Genomic DNA, 16994 nt, shown 5'->3' with positions numbered 1-16994 from the left:
TTTGAAAACAACCCCTCTTTAACGCTTGCTTGGTATTTTCTGGTTGCCTGCAGCTATGCGGTGATCTATGATGTCTGTTAAACGCATCGGGCGCCTGTAAACAAATATCACTACATGGTTGGAAGCAGATAAGCCACAACAATATGGCCTTTATGTAGGGATGCTCCAGTCGCTTGCTCGGCCTGTGAGTGGTGTGTGAAATAATAAAATGATTATTTGTTGTCAAGCCTGTGATCTTGACATGGCAGTCAGTGTTTGATCGTTTAGCTGCGCACTTGCTCAAACCACACTTCCCACAATCTCGGTTGGTTTGGTTTACCTGCGCCGTCTTCAAAGTGTAATTTGACAGCGCCGTCTCTCCCGATCGTCACATCCCCGGGTCCCTCGATCCTCCTCGGGTAGCCGGTACCCTTGTTGGAGCCTCTCCTCCGTTGCTTCTGCGCCAAAGTCCGACAACACTGATAACACACGGCCCACGCCTGCTCCTCGTTGATCGGCTGGCTGTACAGTGTCAGGATTTCTTCCAGTGTGAGCTCCGAGGCTCCGTCTCCGCAGTCCATGCTGTTCACGTCTCCAGCGGCGTTCAACTCGGCTGCGAAACCCCGGAGAGCGGTGGGGGAAGTCAGCATCCCCTCGTCGGTGCCCGGTCGCTTGGCCATCTTCACGTCATCACCGTAAACACATCACGTAAAGAGGAAAAGGGCAAAACGAAGGGGGTTTGTTAAACTGATATTTTAGTCAACTAGAGACGCGCAGTCAGCTGTTCAATCTCTGGTGTGAACCATGAACGAAGGGAGAGCACCAAACCAACGGCTTCAGAGGGAGTGACTGCCAGCTGGCAGCGCGGTCCGCGTGGTCCTAGTGCCCGCTGAATGCTCAATAATTCAAATCATTATTCGGATGTTGTCATTTTTAATTACAACAGAGCTTCCGCCAACAGGTGAGTGGTCCAAAGTCCATACAAAAAATATTCAAATTTGAATATTTACTGTTCCTGGGGTTGAGATTGTGAATTTTAGAAGTTTATAAAGCTCATGTAAAATAAGTAATTCATTTTTTGGCCTACTCACTTCATCCTGCTTAGGCCTACTTCCCCTCCACTACTTTTGTTGCGTATATTTGCATATAGTCTAAAATTACCCTATTATAGCCTATCATTTGTGTATAGTTTTTTTCATCTTTCTAAATTCCATTATTAGCCTATCATTTAATTCATATTTATTTATTTCAAATAGTAGTCTTGGGCTGCTGTATTAGTGTAGTCCCATTTCATCCAATATTATTTTACAAAACTTTTGCAGATACAGATTATATATATATATATATATGTATATATATATATGTATATATATATATATATATATATATATATATATATATATATATAATTACATATAGTATATTGTAGCATATATAGTACATAAACCTTCACAAATTAATAGCCTACACGTTTCATGCTATTGAAACAGAAAACTAAATCAGATGTGTATTTGTTTTTGTACTAGCTATCAGTAATAGCAAGCTAATCAAATTACCTTGATCAACTTGTATGATTATGGGCTTAGTAAATTCTGCTGTAGATTGTGCCTGAAGCTAACAAGAAATGACCGCACACTTCACTCACTTCTATAAAGGTTTCACAACTTAGGAAGCTGGCAACAATTTTAATTGAAAGAAGAAAAACATGGTAGATCCTGTGTGGTAAAATGTTATTTTCCGTCGTAAAAGTTGGCCTGTGAACATTTCACTGCTATCATATCATCTCTATGAACTGTCAAAAAAAAGATATCTCAAACACATGACCAATAGCCTTTCAACTGCTCTCCAGCAAAGCCGACCTGAACTATCCTTTATTAAATCTATGGTTTTCTTAAAGTGGTTGCTGTTGTTGTCAATAGCAATCCCCTAGACGTATTCAATTAGCAAGAGCCCAGCTGGTCAACAGCACCATCTGCTGGCATCCTGGATCCCTTCCTGAATGTTTTCTGTTACCATGTGCATCGGACGGTCAAAGTGTTTTATTATAGGCAGCTTGCTTTTGATGAAGTCTGGGCAGAGACATTTTGTCATTAATGCTGAACCAGTTTGAGAATTATTTATACATGCAGATCAGTGTAAGCCGCACAAATGGCACATCATTATAAAGTGTAACATCATGTAACATAAGAGAACATGTAGGAGAACTGGAGAACGCATAATACTGAATAAAGACGTTTTTTAACTCTCAAAGTGAAAACATCAAAATGAATTGTAGGCACATGCGGGTGTGTTTGTTTCTTAATCTTGCAAAGGCTGGGAAAAGACAGTCTCCAGCCTTCAAATCTCCATATCTCATCTTCTAATCAGCACTTCAGGGCGTTCTAAAGGAAAATAATTTACAGCATTGACTGAGGTTAAACAGCATCATCATTGGTGTTCACGCTATTGTTTTTATCATTCACAACAAAAGGAACATAGCCTGTGCACAAAGGGCTGAAGCAGCTTCTCAAGGGACGGCCCCCACACACAGAATGATGTGCGGATTGTGATTATCGTGTGCATATGGGACGGTCTGTTCTTGTTTTACTGAAAATTGGCTTAAAACACAGTGACACATTCCCTGACCGGCACCATAAGCATGGGAGAAAAAGCATGGTGGAGAGCCTTGGAGCACTCTCTGCTTCACACATGCAGTTGCAATGGCACAACAAAGATGCAGCATCCCGAGGTCTTTGGATGGAGACATATGCAGATGCTTGTGTTCTAAATCGCAGAGATCGACAGTCAAGATCTTGCGAAAGTCACTGGCAAACATCATCCACGCACTTTCTGTGAATCGCCATCCCATCCGCTGGTGGGAATGGATGGCGAATCCCGGTCATCTTCCTCCTCATACAGTCTGGGCATGTCTTCATCTCTCATCACACACATTCCCTGGTTCGGCGTCTCCACTGCCGTTGATAGCGACGGGCTGCGAGTCTTTCGACAAAGCGCCGGCCTCCTTAGATGCCCTCCTTTTGGAGTCACGGGTGGTTTGCTGTGAAAAACACGTTACAGATTTTGAATGTCACGTCATTTAAATGTCAACGCAGTGGATAGAGAGCAAGGCGGGGGGGGGGGGGGGGGGGGCAAAGATGTCCCACCGAGACCTGTGTCAGTGGAAGGTTAGATACCTTAAAAAACATAACAGTCTACGTTTCTGAGTCGCTGAGGATGTCATTTATTAGGTCAGAAGAATAGATTTTTAATGTAAGGATCTTTTCGAGTGTTAAATTAGTTTTTGCACCAAAAATAACAGTTTCTGCACTCTGTCAATATATGCACAAAAAAAATTGTAAGGCTGCAACTCATTCTTATTTTCAAAACACAATACATTGATATATAGGAATAGGGCTGCATCTGATATGTTTGTATCAGATTATTGATTCACCCTTAAGTCATTATTGATCCACCCTTAATGTCATAGAAAAATACGGATAAATGTCAATCGCAAGTTACACAACCCCCAAGCTGACATGTTTGACTTCCTTATTTCAGTCGAAACCCCATTTAAAAAATGTTGTATCACTAATCAGTTTAAGTCCATGTTACCAGCTCTAGCTGAAGAACCTATACATATAATATTGAATCCACTGTTATGCACTACTTGTGCTCCAACCCTGCTTCATATACACAGTGACATTGACATACTGTCAATACTGCACATACTGTATTGTTATTTACCTACTGTAAACTGTTATTAAAATGGTTGCTTATTTTTCTGTCTGTAATCCCTTTGTTCCCTGCTCCAGCCACTTGAAATAGTCTGCAAAAGGAAGTTAAATACAGGAATGTGATTCCAAGCTATTGTATTAACATCTTAGCATTGTTATCTTTTAACCGTTGTTTCATCGGTTGCCTTATTTTGATTTTTTTTTTTCAGGAATTACTTTTTATGCTGCCGTCTTGGCCAGGTCTTTCTTAGAATAGGAGATTACCAGCCTCAGTGAGACCTACCTGATCAAATAGAGGTTCAATTTAAGAAAAAAAGTTCACTGCACTTAGTATACATATTTTAAAAGCTATACTGATGACTTGACTCCTTTATAAAGTTGACTTGTCCTGCAAAGCAAAACCTGGACGAAGCACTTATGAAGGCTGCGTACGAGGACAGCTACATTAGCCTATGTGGTGCTGCTGGGTCTCCTGCACAAAGACAGAGCCTGTTTGTGTTCAAATTTAACATTCAAGACATGCCAACACCTGCGGAACCGGTGACACCTACATCTGTCAGGGAGCGCCTGGGTCTCCTCTGGTGGTTGGAGCCAGTGGATGGGAGGGCCTGCTTCCCACACTGGGTGCCTGTGTTCACCATCCTCTTCTCCCGCAGGCTGGCCTCCAGGGCTTTACCTTTGGACAATATAGTGGAAGGGGTTGGTGTTATCATTTGAAAACAACCACAACCACAGATTCTTGTCCTGGCTTTTCCTTTAACACCAGTAGCCTACAATAACAGAGATGGTAGAAAACTGCTAGGCTATCTTAGGGAGTTGACAGCCGGTATAGTTGTGTATTTTGAGTGGATCGTTTTGCCCTTTTTTATTTGACCCAAATGTAGCCTATAGCTTGAATTTGGAATGGAATGTAGCCCACAGTATATGAGCAATAGACATGTTGTAGCCTATTATAAAAACAGACAAAACGACGGACGGAAGCTCTTACTGGTTGCTACTGGTAGGGATGTCTCTATGTCCGTGTTGGTAAGCCACGTCGATTCCGTTTCTCTGGTCCAGCTCTCATGGTACCTGGGCTCGATGATCGCGTCCGCCCGACTCCCTCCGCAACCCATCGGGAAGAAGATCATCCACGGTGGCAGGTGCAGCTGACGCGGGCTCGGTTCGGTCTCACATCGGCCGCAGCATCCTGGTCCTCCACCACCCCGGATCACTACTGCAGCTCCATCCGCGCTTCCGTTTCCATCATCAGGTGGAGCGGCTACTGCCTGTGTTGGTGGTGGTCGATGCTGCTCTCTCTCTCTCTCTCTCTCTCTCTCTCTCTCTCTCTCTCTCTCTCTCTCTCTCTCTCTCTCTCTCTCTCTCTCTCTCTCTCTCTCTCTCTCTCTCTCTCTCCACAGACAGCAGCGCACCAGCATCTACACACATAAGACGGAGCTATCTGCGTCATCCAGAGAGAGAGAGAGAGAGAGAGAGAGAGAGAGAGAGAGAGAGAGAGAGAGAGAGAGAGAGAGAGAGAGGGAGGGGGGATTAAACATTGCAGCCAGTCCGACTGGCTGTGCGGGACAACAGTGTCCCCATCACCATCATCATCATCATCATCATCATCATCATCATGCACATATAGGCTTCATCAAAACCACTCAAAATTATGGCAGCACTTCACTATAGGTCCCACTTGTTTGGCATTAAACAACAAATATAAATACAAATAATCTTTACATTTAATATATAGTTTTACAAAACAATGCAGTATTTTGTAATGCTTTTGAATGTTTCTCAAAATAATAATTGCACCTGTGAAAATACATATCTTATCCAAGTGTTTTACTTTTACACATATCTTCCAAGTGTTTTTTACTCTTTAAAAAAATGTTTTACAGGAGCCTTCTCTTATGGGTGACAAATTGTAGCCTGTATGTGGACAAAAACATTAATGAACACTTAGATATGTAAACCAATGCATTGTGTTATTATAAACCATTCCTTACATGTGTATATGCTGCTTATAAAGATTAAATGGGGCAGCATTTTTATTTATTTTTGTCCCTGAAAAATATTTCATCACAAGAAAAAATTGTGACTTTATGTTTGAGCATGACTCAACAACTCAAAAATCATTGTTAAAGTTTAAATTAGTTTGATATAGCTGTCAACAGGATCTTAACAGATGTTATATTCTTCTGTCATTAGTAGCCTAAAATGGGACTTGCAGTGATTTGCATGTTGGTTCATAGAGAGCCTGAGAAGGTTTAAAAATAATAATAACATAAAATAAATAAAAATGTTTAAAGAACAGTGAGCCGAAGTACAGTATATTTCAGAGAGTATTTATTCTTCACATTGATGTTAAATATATGGTTCGATTTTCCTTTTATATTGACAATACAGTAATTGCACATAGACCTGTCATTATTTTTCTCAAACAGCTTAATATACAGAAATGATAGGAGCATACAATCAGCAAACGTATTGCTTCTTTACACTGTAAAACAAACCTCTTCTTCTCGGGATGTTTCAGGATTATAGCTCGAGTTTGGGGGGACGTTGGTCAACATCTACTTGTAAACAGATATTCCTTACATGGAGCTAAGAAGACGTCACATTAAAAAAAAACAGAACAAACCAAAAACACATTCACTGATTTAAGAGGCTTTAAATAAATACTATATTTAACAGACATTTATTTTTGTCCCTGTATTCCCCCCCTTCGTGTTTTCCATTTTTTTTTGCTTTAAATGAAATAGGGGTAACAGGAAGTAAACAACGATTTAAAAAAGGCAGCATGTTCCTTGATGCCGAGAGGGAATGTCAGCCATTTTGCTGGGTGTCAACGGGGAAGCTATTCACTTTTACAGCATTAGACAGACGGGGAGTGACAACAAAAGAAGAGGGCCCACAATTGTTAAGCACATTGGAACACAAGTTCTGACTGGCCACCAGTTTACCTTTCTGAAATCTATCTGACCTAACTAGCATCGCCAATCAGCACTCCTGTTTTCCTAAATACTTATTGAACATGGACCCAGGAATGTACCTGGAACATGAGAAAGGAAAAGATGAGGACACAAAATGTAATGAAATTAGAAAAAAGGTTCGGAAGTGGAAATAAATTAAAGCTGATGTGAACAGATCACATCAGAACACACAGGGATGACGAGATGTGTCTAGACTTTGAAATCCAGCAGGTTGCAGTCGATCTTGTAGTAAACGTAGGGGTAGTACTCCTGCTGGCTCAGGTTCAGCCCTGGGATGTCCATAGTGGCCTGAAGGCACAACAGGAAGACAGAGCAACTATACCAATTGTTTATATCACATTTCTATCTTTCTTTTATTATAGAAGGATTTTATTAAAGCTATAGTGCGTAACCTTTTCATCATCGGTTACATTCAAGCCATCGCCAAACGAGTTGACACAAAGTTGACTAACGCTCTGTATTTCTCACTATGGCAGCATTTGCAAATTGGTGTCACCCCCTGACACTGGAGCAGGAGCGCAGCAAAATCCCAAGAAGTGCCAAAGAAGTGTTTCAGTTGTTGATTCTAATGCTAACGGCCCCCACACACATCCTACCTCTACTGCGCGTCTACCTCGCGTCTGCGTCTGACTTTTTGTCACAGACTGTGAAATCAACGTAGAGCGAGCACACATCCAACCTCAGACGCACTGCTGAGGCGCGTCGGAGGCACGTCTGCAGCGACGCTCCCCTTCACCTCAGGAGGCTCGCCTATTTTTTTTCTGAGAGCAGCGCGTCTCTCTCGCGTCTCTGTGCTTTAACTGATAGAGAAATACTCTGCTGACAGTCACACCAGCAGCATTCACTCTAGTTACACGTTTACCCGGTGTGTTTATTTCAAAATAAAACATCCCTCAGTCGTATACGCGAATAATCCCTTTATTTCACGATTTAATTGTGCAATCAAAATACGAGGGATTTAAAACCTAATTTTCAATTAGTTCTGGCATTTCATTTTTGGATAAATGACACATATAGAGATCCAATATAGTGAAGAAATAAAAAAGATCATGATGAGCGCAACAGTTTTCCGTTGCTCTATCTGTGTCTACGGCCTTCTTCTTCCCCGACCACACCCCCCTCTCTCTCTCTCCCGTATAAATCAGTAAAGTGATTTTTGAAATACTCTGCTGAGAGTCATATTGACTTCATACTGGCAGCTTTCGCTGTAGTTTCACCATTTCCTGGTGTGTCCCCTTCAAAATAAAACTTCCAACAAGCGAAAATATGGCAAAAAAAAGAAAAAAAATGGCAATGGGGCGCACGGATTACTGTCCAGACTCAATATAAATCATATGCATCATAGATGACACGAAAGAACTTAATTTTTAATGGGAATTATCTATGAAAACTCTATGTAGAAAGATAGGGCTTTAGAAGCAGCAGCTGCTGAGACGTTGCATGTGTGTCCGAGAAAAGTCCGAGAGAGGCAGCAGTAAGGTAACGCGACGCGCTCCAGAGGTAGACGCAGGATGTGTGTGGGGGCCGTAAGAAAGAACCTGGACGTACAGCAGAAGGTATATAATCCATGCACGATCACCGAAGGTTTACGTCATGTAGATGTGCTGACAGAAGTTATAATTGTTTTGTAGTGTTTCATTTTTTTCACATTGTGCGTAGTTTGTCTTAACATTCATGGCTACAGAGGTGATATCTATCACACCAATTAGAAACAACATAATAATAAGGAAGGGATTGACGTGGCTCCAAGGCTGTGCCATTGTTTCAAAGTGTTGAGTAGTGATGATTTAAACCATCTTGTCAAAGCCACTTTGTTTCTGGCAGAGTGCAAGTTCCCCAAGTGTGATGATTGACACAGGTTTTCTCCCTCATCTTTAAAATTTCACTTACGTCTGTTTACAAAGCCTGACCCAAAACATGGAAGAAGAAGTTTCCCTAGTGGAAAAAAAATGCGTGCGTGCGTGCGTGCGTGCGTGCGTGCGTGTGTGTGTGAGACTCACATCCATAATGGAAGCACTGCTGTCCAGGTGTTTGTAAAGGTCAGACAGCACCTCCCTCAGCTTCTTCATGGTCTTCTTGGTTGGCTGAAGCAGCATTGCCTGGAAGTTCACGGGAAGCCCGTATCTGCCAAAAAACAGTAACGACAAGTCTGTGATGGCCTTCTTTTAACTTCCACGTGTGTGGCTCTAGACAAATCTCACACTTCAAAAAGCTTTAAAAAAAAATGGTTGAACGCACAAACAAATGGCAACCCCACTAACTCACACTAAGTTTGCTTTGCTCACCTCAATACTGACTCCACAAACACACGCAGGGCTTTTATGTGAATCCATGCAATGAAAGCTTCGCTGAAATTCACTTTCAGCCATCGTACCAAAGGCCCCTGGGTTGAGAGGAACAACATTAATCAAGGTCTGTAATATGAATTTCCATTAAAGACAACACACCTGTCCACTATTTATTTTATTACATTTTTGAATCACCAGCAGGCGTAATGACAGATTTATATGAATGATCACTGGTTTCGGTCCTGAACATACATCTGTAACAGTAACCCCCCCTCCCCTGCCTGTAAGTGGAAAAAAAACAGCAGCCGTACAAACTGTTTCTTCTTGTCAGTGGACAAACGTGTCATCTCTTCTTTGTCGGCTTTCATCTCCTCCTCATTGTACTGGAAATCACGCACTGTAAACCTAGGTCAGGGCAAACAGCAGAGAGCTGGCAATCAGCTAACAGAAAATGGGGGCGCTTGAAAATGGGCTACATACAAACACAGTGACACATATACATAATCACACACAATGGGATCCCTCTGTCTTGCTAATTGGAGAAGGCTGTCAAGTGCTGACAAAACAGTGTTTATTTAAGAATAGGGCACCTACTTCAATTATTACTACGATATTTCTACTGCCATCATCATGAAAAAACATAACAAAAAAAACTGAATTTGCAATTCAACACAAAAGGTCGGTCAAATGGGGCCAAAAGTGAAACACAGCTTGAGAGAAAACTCCTGGTTCTATACATCACCTCTTTGAACAGTTCCTATTCTCGTGAAATAAAAGAATTAAATGGAATGATTTACTTGTTTTCCCTGGCCTTGTGCTTGAAATCATCGATAGCCTTCCTGAAGAGGGTGACACTGAACAGGCCGCTGTCGTTGTCTTCAAACAGCAGCCTGGAGGAGGAGAGGACGCAAGATCAACATGAGAGCTGAATACACACGGTTTGTATGACACATCACAGCAGGTTCTTCATTGTGAGAGAAAATAATCACCGGATCACCTTCACAAGTACACTTTGTGCACTTTATATCCTAACTTGTTGTCAAATATCAAATTTGTTATGTTGCCCTTTCCCGGCGATTTCCTTTTTCACTCTGAAGCCGTCGCAGTTAGTGAGCGACATTTAATATTTAGAAGGACATAAGGAACATTTCTCTGCCTATTCTCCCCAGCTTCCACTGGACTGTGGTGAAATGTAAGAACTTTACATTTCACTCAAGTAGGCTACTCAAGTAGTAGGCTACTGTATTACAATTATTAGGGTACTTTTATTTTACTTGAATATTTCTACTTTATGTTACTTTATACTTCCACTCCTCTTTGTACTTTTTTACTCTTTAACTAGATAGATTGAGTAATTACAAATGGCCATTCTGACATTCCGACTTCAAAGATCCTTTTATATTACATAATTGATTTGATATAAACTGTGTATATTCTGAAACATGAAATTTCAAATTAAATAACATTTATAGACAAAAGTACAACATGGAAAAGTCATCTGCTGAATAATCTAGTGATTCATGATATCACATGCCTTGTACATCCAACATTGTTTGACATAGTCCTGTCTATTGACTGAATGCCCCAAAACACCCAGAGATATAAAATAGATTGCTAACAGTGCTTGAAAAGTGTGGCAACATCTTTCATGGTTGACAAAGTTTTGTATCATCATAGTGTAACTCGGAGTATACGTAAACACACTTGCTTACATAGCTGGGTCATATAAAGTTGGGTCATTTGATGTCTATCCAATTAAAGAATCACGTCAGCCGATAGTGCTCCATATCCGCTCTGGAAATACAGGTTGCTAGGTTACCACATCACGCTGAGACGTGTCCGTGGAGCAAAGGCAGAGCATAACGCCTCAGATCATCTAGCCTCATTGGCAAAAAGGTCAATTGCTTCCCACAGGTCAGCCACACAATGTTTCCTATTCTAATACGAGTCGGTTGCCTTTTAAAAAGGTCAACCATGAAATGTTTCCAATTTTTAAATCACAGTCAAGCCACAAGCGAGAGGCTGACCCGATTAAAGAGGACGCAAGGGCGACAGAGGGAGATAGCGAGGCAACATGTCTGTTCCCAGATAATGTAAATTCAACTGTCTGAATTTTAACTGAAGCATAGAGTTGTCCTCACTTAGTGGAGCGAGGCACGACCATCTCCGACAGGGTCTCATACTCTTTCTGCCAGTCAACATAGCCTGTCCTGGTGAGGGTGAGACAGGGAAAGACAACAGGTATGTATTTTACATCTAAATTAATTTAGGCATATGCAAATACTAAAAATAAAAAAATCACTGTAAAGACTGTTTTAAATGTGGCTGTAGTCAGGAAGGAACCATGGTACCGGTACTTACTTTGGGACAACCACCAGCATGGTAATCAGGTACTCAGAGTCCAGCACAAAGTCCTCCTTCCTCACTATGTCAGCCAAACTCCTGGTCAACAGGCTCCCCCTTAAGGATGACACATGCAGTTCACAGTTTCAGGCAAACTTGAGTCCAAATGTCAGCGATGTGTGCAAAGCAGAAATACTGTTTTAAATATAAACAACCCATTTTTCTTTGTGACAAAGAGAACTGTGACAATATGATATAGATATCATAGAAATATATAGAAATGTAGATGTTACACATCTACATTTCAGAGAAAAGATCTAGCGGGAAATTTGTTGAATCAACCATCGTAAGAAGGGGGCGCCTTTAGCTCAGTTGGTAAGGCGTCCCCTCCATGGGCCTCGGCCAGCAGCAGACCCGGGTTCAATTCCAGCCCGCGGTCGTTCTCTGCATGTCACTCCCCTCTCTGCCCCATTTCAACTCTGTCTCTAGACTGTCAATAAAGCATAAAAATGCCAAAAAAAAATCTTAGAAAAAAAAAAAAAAAAAACATCGTAAGAAGACATTTCTGTGGGAGCTTGATGTCTAAAATGTGTCGTTAAGCGAAAAACTGCTACAGTATATATTACTCACGCGTTCTTCCTCTCCAGGTTCTGCAGATTTCCCTTCAGGTTATTGTAGGCTGAAGCCCTGGCCTTCAGGTCGTTGTCTATCTGAGACGCTTGCTAGAAAAGAATTAAATGTGAGGATGATATCCTATCCTGCCCCAAACATATTACTTATGATAATCTTTTTAAAACAACAGCTATGTGGATATGTGACCATTATTTGATTGTTTATGATGCGGTTTGTGTATCTGGCTGTACTTTTGTTCTCCGTAGTTGTTTTTCATTTATCTTAATGGCGACTATGTTTTCCACCATACCTTGGAGATGATCTCCGAGATGTTTTTCAGCGACTGTTTGATCGGATACTTTGCCATGTCCCACTGAAATCTGGTGATGTAGGTCACCAGGTCAACTGTGGGGAGTATTTAAAAAGAAAACAAGACATCAGCATTAAACACTTCTATTCAAACAGGATCGGGTTGTATTTGTGAAGACTCAGTAAACCTATCCCGTTTTTCTTTGAAGTCTCATAAACTAAATCCCTTTGCTGTCTGCAACCTCATTCACCTCACATCTGTCAACTACTAACAGAGAGAAAAGTGCGTTCCAATACCCATACTTCCCTGCTATTAAAAGGTGAAGTAAGAGGTTTATTTATGTTAATATAAGTGTTAAATCGCTCTTTATTCATACAGTGATCACTTACATAATGTGCGCGTTTCATAAAGCCGATCTCTCAGTCAGCTGCTTTGCATGTAATCGGCCAATAAACTTATTGGAGGATCCCAAAATTTTTATCCAATCAGAAGACAGAACGCTACAAACCGACACCCGTCTCACTCATATATAGTATATACACTCCATGGTCTCACTGCCGGTGCACGCCAGAGCAAAATATGGGTGAATGTGTATGCGCCTACAATGGCGGAGCGGGTAAAAATATTTCCCAATGTCTGTTTTGATGGTTTTTATCATGTTTTATCACACTTATGGATCGGAGATGATGCTAGATAACTAGCTGCTTGAAGACCGCAGTGCATTAATGTGGTGACGTAGGGACGAGCGAGGGGACTGCTAACTGCAGTAACTGACAGGAAGTTAGCTAAAAGAACCATTCCGCTTACAGCACCTTTAAGTATGGCAGTAAAAGATTTAGGATGTCCCGATACATGATGCTTATGCAGTATGCCAAAAGATACCCTGATCTCCTACTAAATCCAGTTGCCATTGTTAGTGTACAAACCAGCATGTTTTTTTGCAGGTTCTGACCTACAATCCCCTGCACAGCGGAAGTTACATCAATAATGAGGCTCCAACCAGCGATGTGACAGATATAGCAGTAGAGGCAAGGTCTAGTTAAAGGCGCAATGTAATTATGAAATAAATAAGTATAAGTATGCCCCAATCATAGCAATCTGCATGCAAACAAAATTATTGTTATGGTCAGCTGCAATATGTAGTATAGTTAAAAGAAGAAGTGATTCGGAACGCAGGGTAAATGTACGGGCTTCAGTCTGATGATCCGCAGTGATTACCTCCATTAGCGAGTAGGTTCTCCTGGACTTTGTCTCGGCTGTCCTCCAGAACGTCGGCCATGTACTGAGCGACCTTCTTCACCACACTGAAGCAAAATCACAACACGGGGAGAGGAGAGGCTTTCAGAGACCAGCACAAGGGTTTGGAAATAAACCCAAGAGACTCCACATGAAGGATGTAAGTCAGGATTGTACTAAAATTGGTTCTTCAAAAAAAACTGAGCTCACAAGGTTTCCCCTGCCCAAAAAAATACATTTTATAAACTATTTAAACCTACTACTAGTAGAGTAATTGGTAATAATAGCAAAGACTGACCTTTCCACAAAAGTGTCTAGTTTAGCCAGTTCATCCGACAGACCCACCAAGACATCTAGTGTTCCAACCTATTAAAAGACGAAACACATATTAAGAGTATTTCCTCCGACTAGGTGTTGTTGGATTCCCTTTGGCGGGTAACACAGGGGACTGTTGTGCTTCACCTTGAGATCAGGAATGTTGAACTTGTTGTTAGTGGAGAGGTTGTTGGCGCGTGTGGTGGCCACCATCAGCTTGTCCCAGGTCTGCTGACACGTCTTCTCCCCCGGAGCGGAGATCAACCAGAATTCTGTCATGGCTACTGTTAAAGAGATTTTTTCAACCGGGCCCTTGATGTGAGGAAGTCACTGAGGGTGAAGTTAGAGAGAAAAGATTGTCAATCGCACCACTTCATTTATAGCATGCCCGGTAATGATTCCTTTAAAGGCACTACGAGTAAGATGGCACGTTGGCGTCCCCTTTGGACAAAAGCGGTAGTATTTTTACGACGCCCGCTGTCGCAAATGCTCGTGCCAGGCGCGTGAGCGTGGACTGAGAAGGGCGCAATATAGTGCATGTTCGTGTGTTGAAAGTGTGAGGACTCTTTTCGGCTCCGTGAGAGTGGTTTTGACACTGCATCAACTAATGCCAGTCAGTACACACACCTGCTTGCAATGAGTTGATTCAGCAGCGTCACCTAACTACTCTCTCTCTCACGGAGCTGTGTCCTCACAGAAAGCGAATGAATGAGAGACGGCAGTTAGTAGACTATGGATCACGATGAGGTAATGTGTTTGTGTTGTTGATGTAAATAATGACTATTTCAGATAATGGTTATCTGATGATGGTGAAGCAAAGCAAACTTTGTGTTAGTACCAACCGCTCATTCATTTAGCAGTCTAGTTTCGCTCTCGTGAAATTGTATACACGTTGCTTGGCAACGTCCTCCCGCCCGCCTATCACTCACTCTCCCTTTTCGCTTTTCTTCATTGCATTCTCTTTTTTTTCTTTGATGGTTCAGCCCCGTTATCAGTCATTTATGACGACAAATAACTGTCTCAAACAAGGCTCCCGCTCCCCTTCCCTCACCTGGAGGGATAGGCTTCTCAAATCGCGTTGCAGCGCCACACTGAAATCTGCAACCAATACGGATATGTGACCATAGAGCCTGCACGAGCGAACCGAAAATCGGACTGGGTGTGCGACCAGACCAAAAGCAGTAATAAAAACTATATAAAAACGTCTTTCTTTGCACTGATGGTCTCGTTTGCTGTTAAAGGTAATTTATGATTATCAGAGGAAACATGAGGTTGTTTAAAAGATATTTAAATGTTACTCGTATCCGCTTTAACATCGCTAGGTGGGTTAAGTCATGAGCACTGCAGTGTTTAAAATCACTGAGCAGAACTACTTTATGGTCATTTTTGGATTTGTATAGCCTAACAGTTATCCAACAATTAAAGTCGCTAGTTGCTTCGGATGTTGAGATTTACAAGCAAAGCAAGTGAGCAGCTTAATATGCCAAACTTTGAGGCATTACTTTTAATAGTAACTGAGTAGTTTCACATTATGGTTTTACTACTTGCTGAATAAAGGGTATGAGTACTGTTCACAACTACCCTACATAAAAACAGCTGTAAGTCTTCCTTTATGAATCAAATCATATTATGAAGCCCTTTGTTCCTCTTTGACTTCCTCTCATTTTCCCCTGGTTGTAATGTGGAGACTGCACACACACTGGTTGAGTAAGCACAGTAGAGACAGACATGTCTGCTGATTGCATGTCATATGATCAGTCTTTCCTGTAGGAGCAGACACATGTATGCCAAATACTGATCCTTCGCCTCATTAAACAATAATAAAATAACATCAGCTCTTTGGGTTTTTCTTTGATAATCATTCGCTAATATACAATCACTGACGGGCAGAAAAATAAACCTGGTTCATACAATGTTAAATGCAGTGTTAGCTTGCTGCTGACACGAGCTTGTTTGCATCGCAGTCTCACGCTGTCACGACGTCATTCACCGTTGTATTTACGTACTCACCGAGGGGTTTAACGGTTTCAGTGTAAAGGTCTGCACGGTGTAATTCAGTTAAATGGTCACAGCTTCGTATACATAGCGCAGATTATGGCAGTTTTTCGACTCAATGGTCCTTCAACAGCATCTCGCTCACAGTCAGCTGATCGGGAAAATAGTTGTGCGCCTGCGCAAAGGTTGTTGCGCACTATGCTGCGTTCACGTGACTGATAAATCCTCGTGAGTTTCCGAGTCTGAATATAAAGTTATAAAGATAGGCCTACAGCACATGTTGAGGGGCTTAAGCAGGTATTTTAGCAATAAAAATAATTCTAGTAGGCTAATAGTTTGTAATAGAAAGCTAAAAGTAGCTAAATAGTTAAAACAGTTAGTTATCGTAGGCCTAATAAGATACAATATTAGGATAGTATGTAGCCTAGGCCTACAAAGCCAAAATAGTTAGGTAGAAGTAATATAGGCTATCCATAGTTGAAATATTAAGGTAAACAAAGGCCTAATGATAGGACACATAGTTAAAATAGTTGACTAAAAGTAGGCTAATGTATTAGGCCTATATATAGGCCTAGGAAAACGTTGCCTAAAGGATACAGGCTTGTTGAAATAGTTGGTTAAAGTAGTCTAATGTAGGCCTATACATAGTTGAAATGGTTGGGTAAACCTAATGAATACATAGTTGACATAGTTAAACATAGGACTACTATGTCTAATCAATACGATATATAGGCTACAAGTGGTAGTATACTAGTCCTACAAATTCAATATAGTTTTGGCTTTAGCTGCTATGTTATAGGGAGATAGTGGTCTTAATCTTGGACAGTGATGGGATGGAGAAAATAAATAATTTCTTTCAATCCTATGGTTTGGTTAAATTGAACTTGGTAATTTTTGATTGATTAAATCTATGTAGGCCTACAAATAGTTGTTCCAATGTTTCCGATAGTACACAAAGGCAGCATGGGTGTTTGTTTTGGCAGCTCAGTACATCTCAATATCGACCTCTTCTGGTAAGATATAACTACTACATTACTTAACACTTAATGGTTAATTTGTCCAGAAATCCGTGTCTATAAACCAACAATTTCATTTAAGTGGAATGATTTAGCTTATTAACAGCTGCTTAACAGCTTATGTCCATCATTGCAATAGGTCGAACATCAGTCACTTTTTAACACTTTTCCCTTATCCCAAGACTCTGAGGTTATTTCAGCAGTGATGA

General features: G+C 41.2%; 3 protein-coding genes across 5 annotated transcripts in view; all 3 read right to left on the bottom strand.

Moving 5' to 3' along the window:
* spire1a (spire-type actin nucleation factor 1a) overlaps positions 1 to 760 on the bottom strand; it is a 29836-nt gene extending 29076 nt beyond the window's left edge. For all 3 annotated transcript variants that reach the window (XM_080046093.1, XM_080046095.1, XM_080046094.1), the window contains exon 1: positions 320 to 760. In XM_080046093.1, the coding sequence (XP_079902219.1) occupies positions 320 to 659 (340 nt within the window). In that variant the 5' untranslated portion in view covers positions 660 to 760. The remainder of the gene's footprint in view (positions 1 to 319) is intronic.
* Positions 761 to 2890: 2130 nt separating this feature from the next.
* Positions 2891 to 4807, bottom strand: LOC307263816 (uncharacterized protein; the record flags this gene model as incomplete). Its single annotated transcript, XM_080045081.1, has 3 exons — positions 2891 to 3016; positions 4244 to 4368; positions 4681 to 4807. 3 exons carry the CDS (start codon positions 4805 to 4807, stop codon positions 2891 to 2893), a joined length of 378 nt encoding a protein of 125 aa, XP_079901207.1.
* Positions 4808 to 6014: 1207 nt separating this feature from the next.
* On the bottom strand, positions 6015 to 15923 carry atp6v1c1b (ATPase H+ transporting V1 subunit C1b). The gene is made up of 13 exons (XM_080046028.1): positions 15785 to 15923; positions 13922 to 14104; positions 13758 to 13825; positions 13442 to 13527; positions 12224 to 12318; positions 11932 to 12023; positions 11320 to 11418; positions 11100 to 11168; positions 9756 to 9848; positions 9270 to 9363; positions 8956 to 9053; positions 8671 to 8794; positions 6015 to 6958 (listed from the first exon to the last, which is right to left on the bottom strand). Exons 2-13 carry the CDS (start codon positions 14051 to 14053, stop codon positions 6860 to 6862), a joined length of 1149 nt encoding a protein of 382 aa, XP_079902154.1. The 5' UTR covers positions 14054 to 14104; positions 15785 to 15923; the 3' UTR covers positions 6015 to 6859.
* Positions 15924 to 16994: the final 1071 nt, after the last annotated feature.

Source organism: Ammodytes marinus (genome assembly GCF_949987685.1).
Source record: "Ammodytes marinus genome assembly, chromosome: 17".
Classification (NCBI taxonomy): Eukaryota; Metazoa; Chordata; class Actinopteri; order Uranoscopiformes; family Ammodytidae; genus Ammodytes; species Ammodytes marinus.
This window is presented reverse-complemented; position numbering and strand designations above follow the sequence as displayed.